Source organism: Alligator sinensis, unplaced genomic scaffold, assembly GCF_000455745.1.
Source record: "Alligator sinensis unplaced genomic scaffold, ASM45574v1 scaffold735_1, whole genome shotgun sequence".
NCBI classification, from domain to species: domain Eukaryota; kingdom Metazoa; phylum Chordata; order Crocodylia; family Alligatoridae; genus Alligator; species Alligator sinensis.
This window is the reverse complement of record NW_005842639.1, coordinates 540,951-547,168: the sequence shown is the minus strand read 5'-3', so window position 1 is coordinate 547,168 and position 6,218 is coordinate 540,951. Positions and strand designations below refer to the sequence as shown.

The 6,218-nt window shown below is 62.2% G+C and overlaps 1 protein-coding gene across 1 annotated transcript in view; it reads left to right on the top strand.

Annotated features, from left to right (window-relative positions):
- The window catches only part of SV2A (synaptic vesicle glycoprotein 2A), a 14,537-nt gene that overhangs the window by 3,330 nt on the left and 4,989 nt on the right, over positions 1-6,218 (top strand). Inside the window, 7 exon segments of the mRNA XM_006033500.2 lie at positions 1,780-1,960; positions 2,479-2,630; positions 3,101-3,234; positions 3,576-3,665; positions 3,897-4,007; positions 4,109-4,197; positions 5,582-5,746. Of these exon segments, the coding sequence (XP_006033562.1) occupies positions 1,780-1,960; positions 2,479-2,630; positions 3,101-3,234; positions 3,576-3,665; positions 3,897-4,007; positions 4,109-4,197; positions 5,582-5,746 (922 nt within the window).

Genomic DNA, 6,218 nt, shown 5'->3' with positions numbered 1-6,218 from the left:
CCCGCCCCGCCCCACCCCTGCCCGCGGCATTGCTGCAGCCGCCCCCCCACCAATATCCTGTCCCCCCAGCTCCCCCCAGTATGGGCTCTGGTCCCCTCCGGGCTGAAGACGATTATCCCAGTGCTGTGGGGAGCTGGCGCCTGGGGAGCAAGGGGCTGGGCTGAGCCCTAGCAAACTCGGTACAGGGTTTTGACTGCGAGGGAAGCTCACATGGGGTGTGTAGGAGGTGTGCAAGGGGGCGCGGGTGTGCAAAGGGGACTGGTGTGTGCACATTCGTGGGGGGCTGGCGTGTGCGTGCATGTACAGGCCAAGCTCGTGTGTGTGTGTGTGTGCGTGTTTGTGTGTGTGTGTGCGCACGCGCGCACGCAGGCTGAATGTACACACAGAGGCGTGTGTACACATGCATAGGCTGTGTGCACATGTATGTGTGTGTATACATGTGTAGGCTGAGCGTGCATGTGTGCGTGGGTGTGTATGTGCCGGCCAAGCGTGTGCACACGGGCGTGTATGCATGTGTGCGTGCACTGAGCAGATTTGGCAGGATCCGGCCTCTGGGGCGCTCAGTCCGCGTGGCCTTGACAGCAGCTGCCGCGTCGATGCTCCTGCACGTCCATCACTGGTGCCTGCCTGGGGGTGGCATTGGGAGCCGGAGCGGGGACTCATCCTGCCACACAGAGGGCACAGAGCCTGGCACGGGGCTGCGGTCCATTCCCTAAAGCCGGGCATGGGGGTGGGGGCACAGGGGCTATAACCCCTGGCCAGAGCCCTCTGCTCTGAGGCTGCTTTGAAGCAGCCCAGAGGCTGCTCTGCTTTCACCCGGGGAAGCAGGCAGGGGTTCAGCCTCTCCATTTTGGGGGGCCCAAAACCCCCCCAGAGCCCCCACGCAACTGGTCCTTCCCCCGGCCCCTTGGCCCAGAGCTTGCCCCCTCCCCACCGTGCAGCCTGTCACCCAGTATCAGGCTGACGCAGAGTCCTGTGACCGCGGTGCCAAGGGAAATGGAAGAAGGGATAAAAATAGCCGCAGCTGCTTCGCGGGAGATCTGCCTCCCGGCCCCCCGGTGTCCCCTCTGCTCTGTGCTTTGAGGGTCTCCAGCGCCGGGGGGGTCTGTGCTGAGCTGGGAGGCATTTGCAGGGAGGGAGCAGGTCCCAGCTGCTCCAGGCAGGGCTTGGGGGGAGAATCGGTCTAGTCCTAGGCTGGGATCCCTTGCGTGGGCATCAGGCCATGGAGCAGAGCCCCAGGAGAGAGAGATGGGAGCCCCTGCTGCCCCCAGGAGCTCCAGCCCCACCTGCCCCAGTGCATGGCAGGACAGGGTGGGGGCTTGTCACCAGCAGGGGAAGGGGTCCTTTAAAGAAGCCCAAAGACCCCCCCTGCCCCCGGTCCAATTGCTGGAGCCATGAGAGACCCCCAAGGGATGTGACCAAGGCTGAGCGGGCAGCGGTGGCAGAGCTGTTGCCGGTGCCTCAACCACAGAGGGGAGGAAGGGATCCCAGCGGCCTGAGGGCTTTCCCCAGAGGGAGCTCATTCCCCTGGGATGCCTGGCTCATGGGAGCCATGGGGGATGGGGGCAGCCCCGTGTCCTGCCCCTGCCCCTACCAGCCCGGCGGGCAGGGCCCAGCAGGGATGAGGGCCATCTGTCCTCCCTCCAGACTGGCGCTGCCCTGAGCCACCTGGGAGAGGTCTCCGGGGCGAGCCTGGACACCTGGGTCCTCCTCCAGAGCCCAGGCTCTCCGGACACCTGGGTCCCTCCCTGATGTCCTGCTTCTCTCTCCCCCTTGCAGGACTCATTGTGTACCTGGGCATGATGGTGGGTGCCTTCCTGTGGGGCGGCCTGGCCGACCGCCTGGGGCGCCGCCAGTGCCTGCTCATGGCTCTGTCTGTCAACAGCGTCTTCGCCTTCTTCTCCTCCTTCGTGCAGGGCTACGGCACCTTCCTCTTCTGCCGCCTGCTCTCGGGTGTAGGGTAAGGGGGCCGCGGCATGGGGAGGCCTGACCCTGAGCTTGGGGGGCACGGGGCCGGGCTGGAGGCTCCTGGGTTTCAATGCCTGGTGCTGCAGTGGCTGGAGATGCCCTGGCTGCCCCACTCGGGGCACCTGGAAGCTGCTGGTAAGGGAGGGGATTAGGGGCAGGGGGAGCCCAGCTGGGAGGAAGGAGCCTGGGGGCTGCAATTGCTGATCTCTGCTGTGGGTGGGGGTCAGCCTGTGGGACTGAAAAGCCTGGGGCACAGGGGATCGCAGCTCCCTTGGGAGATCCCAGTGTGGGTCCATCTCCCTGGGGGCGGGATGGGGTGTCAGATGGGACCTGGGGAGACAGGATGCTTGTCCTGCCTCATCCACGCCTGGCATCCGGGCTGCCCCCACCCCATCTGTGCGGCTGGTTGCAGCCTTCGCTGGTTCCTTCTTGAACCCCAAGCCTGGGCCCTGGAGCATGCGGCTGACTCGGCCCGTGGCCGCCCTGACCACCCTGTCCCTGCTCCCCCAGCATCGGCGGCTCCATCCCCATCGTCTTCTCCTTCTTCTCGGAGTTCCTGGCGCAGGAGAAGCGTGGCGAGCACCTCAGCTGGCTCTGCATGTTCTGGATGATCGGGGGCATCTATGCCTCGGCCATGGCCTGGGCCATCATCCCGCACTACGGTAGGAGCCTGGCCCAGCCCAGCACACTTGGGGGCTGCTGTGAGCTGCCCCTCCAGGGCACTGCTGAGGTCTTCCCCTTCCCTTGGTTAGACCTTTCTAGAGATTCCCCACCCCCTTCCTGGCTGCTTTTGAGGGGAAAGTGGCTCTTTCAGCTGATTTGGGGGTATCTCTGCATCCCCCTTATTTAGGCACCCTTGGACTCCATCTCCCATGATGCACCATGACGGACTAGGCTGCAATGCATGCTCAGAGACCCCCCAAAAAACCCAGGGGGAATGGGTGGGGGGGCCTGAAATTAACCCCCCGCTTCCTGGGCCTGGCCTGGCCTGTCCCCTCTGCCAGACACAGGGGTTTAGGCTCCGGCAATCCCCATACAGTGAGTTTGTCAGGTCTCGGGCCCTGGAGGAGCCCTGAGTTGGGGGGGGCTGGGGGGAGAAGGGGGTCTGGCTCTCACCCCCCTGCTCCCCCAGGCTGGAGCTTCCAGATGGGCTCGGCATACCAGTTCCACAGCTGGCGTGTCTTCGTGCTGGTCTGCGCCTTCCCCTCTGTCTTCGCCATCGGGGCGCTCACCACCATGCCCGAGAGCCCCCGCTTCTTCCTGGAGGTACTGCGGGGCAGGGTGGGGCAGGCAGGGAGAAGCCCCTTGGACAGCACAAGATGGGGGAGGAGCTGGCGCCTTCATCTTGCCGGTCACGGCTGGTGGGACGGAGGGCAGGGAGCTGGTACAAGCTGGCAGGGGCTGAGGAGGGGGCAGCTCGGGTGGGTAGGGCAGGCAGGGCCAGTCTGGATGCCACAGGAGGGAGCAATGAGAGCTGTGCCAGGAGCTGGTGGCATGGGGGACCCTCTTCATTAGGGTGCCTGCACTCCATGGTGGAGGGGGGGTGTCCCGGTGTTGCTGCCCCCCACCCCGCCAGGCTGCCCATGCTCAGGCCTGGTGTCTTGCAGAATGGGAAGCACGACGAAGCCTGGATGGTGCTGAAGCAGGTGCACGACACCAACATGAGAGCCAAGGGCCATCCTGAGCGGGTCTTCTCGGTGAGGCTGGGGGGCTGGGGAGCCAGCCCAGGGAGATGGGGGGGCTGGGCGGGAGAAACTGAGGCACGGGGCAACAAAGTGACTTAACCAAGGCCACGCAGGGAGTCAGTGGCAGAGGCGGGAACCCAGTTGCAGAGCTGTGGGTCTCCCTCCTGCCTCTGCCCCCAGTGCCCACATGGCCCTTCTCCCTGCGGTGTAGCCCCACCCCATCTGACCCCTCCCACCCTGCAGGTGACCCACATCAAGACCATCAAGCAGGAGGACGAGCTCATTGAGATCCAGTCGGACACGGGCACCTGGTACCGGCGCTGGCTCGTGCGGGTCCTCAACCTCTCCCAGCAGGTCAGGGGGCACCCGTGGATGGGAGACGGGGGATCCAGGTCCCACTTTGGCCCCGGGGCTAGACTCACTGATCCTCCCTGTCCCTCTCTCGCTGCCCCCAGGTCTGGAGCAACTTCCTGGCATGCTTTGCCCCCGAGTACCGGCGCGTCACCCTCATGATGATGGCCGTGTGGTTCACCATGTCCTTCAGGTGGGCTGGGCTGTAGGGCTATGCGAAATTTCGCCAGCAGTTTCGTTTCGACTCGTTTTGAGCTCGAAACACTGAAATCGAAACGAAACAGAGAGCTTTGAAACAGCCTCAAAACTAAATGAGGCAAGTTGAAACGTTTCGAAATTTTCTAAATGTTTTGAGTTTCGAAGCTCAAGCTGGGCTTGCCTGCAGGGAAGCAGAAACTAAAGTAAGGAGGGGGAGGGGGAGGAGGAGGAGCGGGCAAGGAGTGCTCTCATTATTGACTGTGTAGCTGGCCGGTGACTGTCACCCTTCCCTGAGGTCCCGGCCAATCCCAGTGCTCTCGGGGAGGGATGGAAAAACTGCATAAAAGGCAGCACTGTTTGAACTGGCCTGCTTTCTGCCTCGGTGTCAGTTGAGTGAGGGCACACCTTAACACACACACAGTGTCACCCACCCACGGCATGAGTTTTGCCTGTCAGCAGCTAGAGGGGCAGGGCCCCAGAAACCCCCCGCACTGCTCTCCTTGAAACAAGGAACCCCCCTGCACTGATCTCCTTGAAACATGGCAGGCGTCATGCCCTCAGAAGGGGCTACCATCCCTGCAAGTGTCAGCCACATCAGGCCAGAAATGACGAAGTTATAGGCTGTTTCAAGCTTCCTCATTATAGCCTATGGGCGAAACGTCGAAACAGCGTCAAAACAGCGAAAGTGTTTCGACGAAACGGGAGAGCAGTTTCAAAGCAAAACGAAACGCTGTTCTGCCGAAACGCTGGTCGAAACGGACCGGTGCCGTTTCACATAGCTCTCCTGGGCTGGGCCTGGGGGGGCTGGGTCAGGGGTGGAGGCTGGGCTGCCATGTCCCCCTGGAGCTTGTCCTTGGAGCTGAGGTGGCAGGGCCAGGACACCTGGGTTCCTAACCCCCCAGATGGCTCCTTACAGGGGCTCCAGGGACAGGGCCTGTGATGGGGATCCACAGTCTGACTGTCCGCAGGTGATGGACCCAGGGTAGGATGCCAGGTTTCCCTGCTCCCAGCCGGGCTGGAAGGACCCGATCCAGTGACAGCTGTGGGGAGAAGTCTGGTCCCTTTCTCATGTCTCAGTTTCCCCTTATGAACAGAGCGGGTAGATGGGGACAGCCAGGCTGAAAGTCTCCATTCAGGGGCAGCACAGCACAGTTACAGGGACAGCATCCCTATAACTCAGGAATCCCCCAAATGGCCTGTTCCAAGCTCTTTCCAGGGGACCTGAGTGCCCCAAAGCCAATTTTGTGCTCATTTTCCTGGCAAAAGTCCCTGGCGCCTGCCCAGCCTGCCCCCACCACCCACCTTACAGGCTTGGCATAGGCCAGCAGTGAATTTGTACAGCTCCGAGCACCCCTCACTGAACCCCGTGCCCATTGCAGCTACTACGGCTTAACGGTGTGGTTCCCAGACATGATCAAGTACCTGCAGAGCATCGACTACGCCTCGCGCACCAGGGTCTTTGTGGACGAGAGGGTGGCGCACGTCACGTTCAACTTCACCCTGGAGAACCAGATCCACCGGAATGGCAAATACTTCAATGACAAGTGAGATGCGCACCCCTCCGCAATCCCCACGGCGAGGGGGCCAGGGGGGGATACAGGGGCAGGGTGCTGTGGGTGAGTGAGATGCCAGGGAGGAGTTTTTTTGAGATTTGGGGCCCCCAATTAATACAAGATCCTCATGTCCCACCTTAGAGGTGCCCGTCGTGGGCACAGCTCCCCCCGTGGTCTGTGGCAACCACCAATGTGGACATGTTCGGGGGGGTTATTGGTCTCCCCATATCATTAGACTGCAATCTGGCTAATAGGGATGTGGAATTCAAGGGTGGGACTCATTGTCACTAGATGCAGTGGCAGCTGAGAGCGTAGCCAGATTCACAGCGGGACTGGACCCATGCTTGGAGGAAAGGAGCATTAGGAGCTATTGAGCATGGGAGTCAGGGGTGCAGCCTCTGAATCAGAGCTTGTTAGACCTTCAGTGCTGGAGGCTGCAAGGGGGAGAGGAATGGCGGGGGTG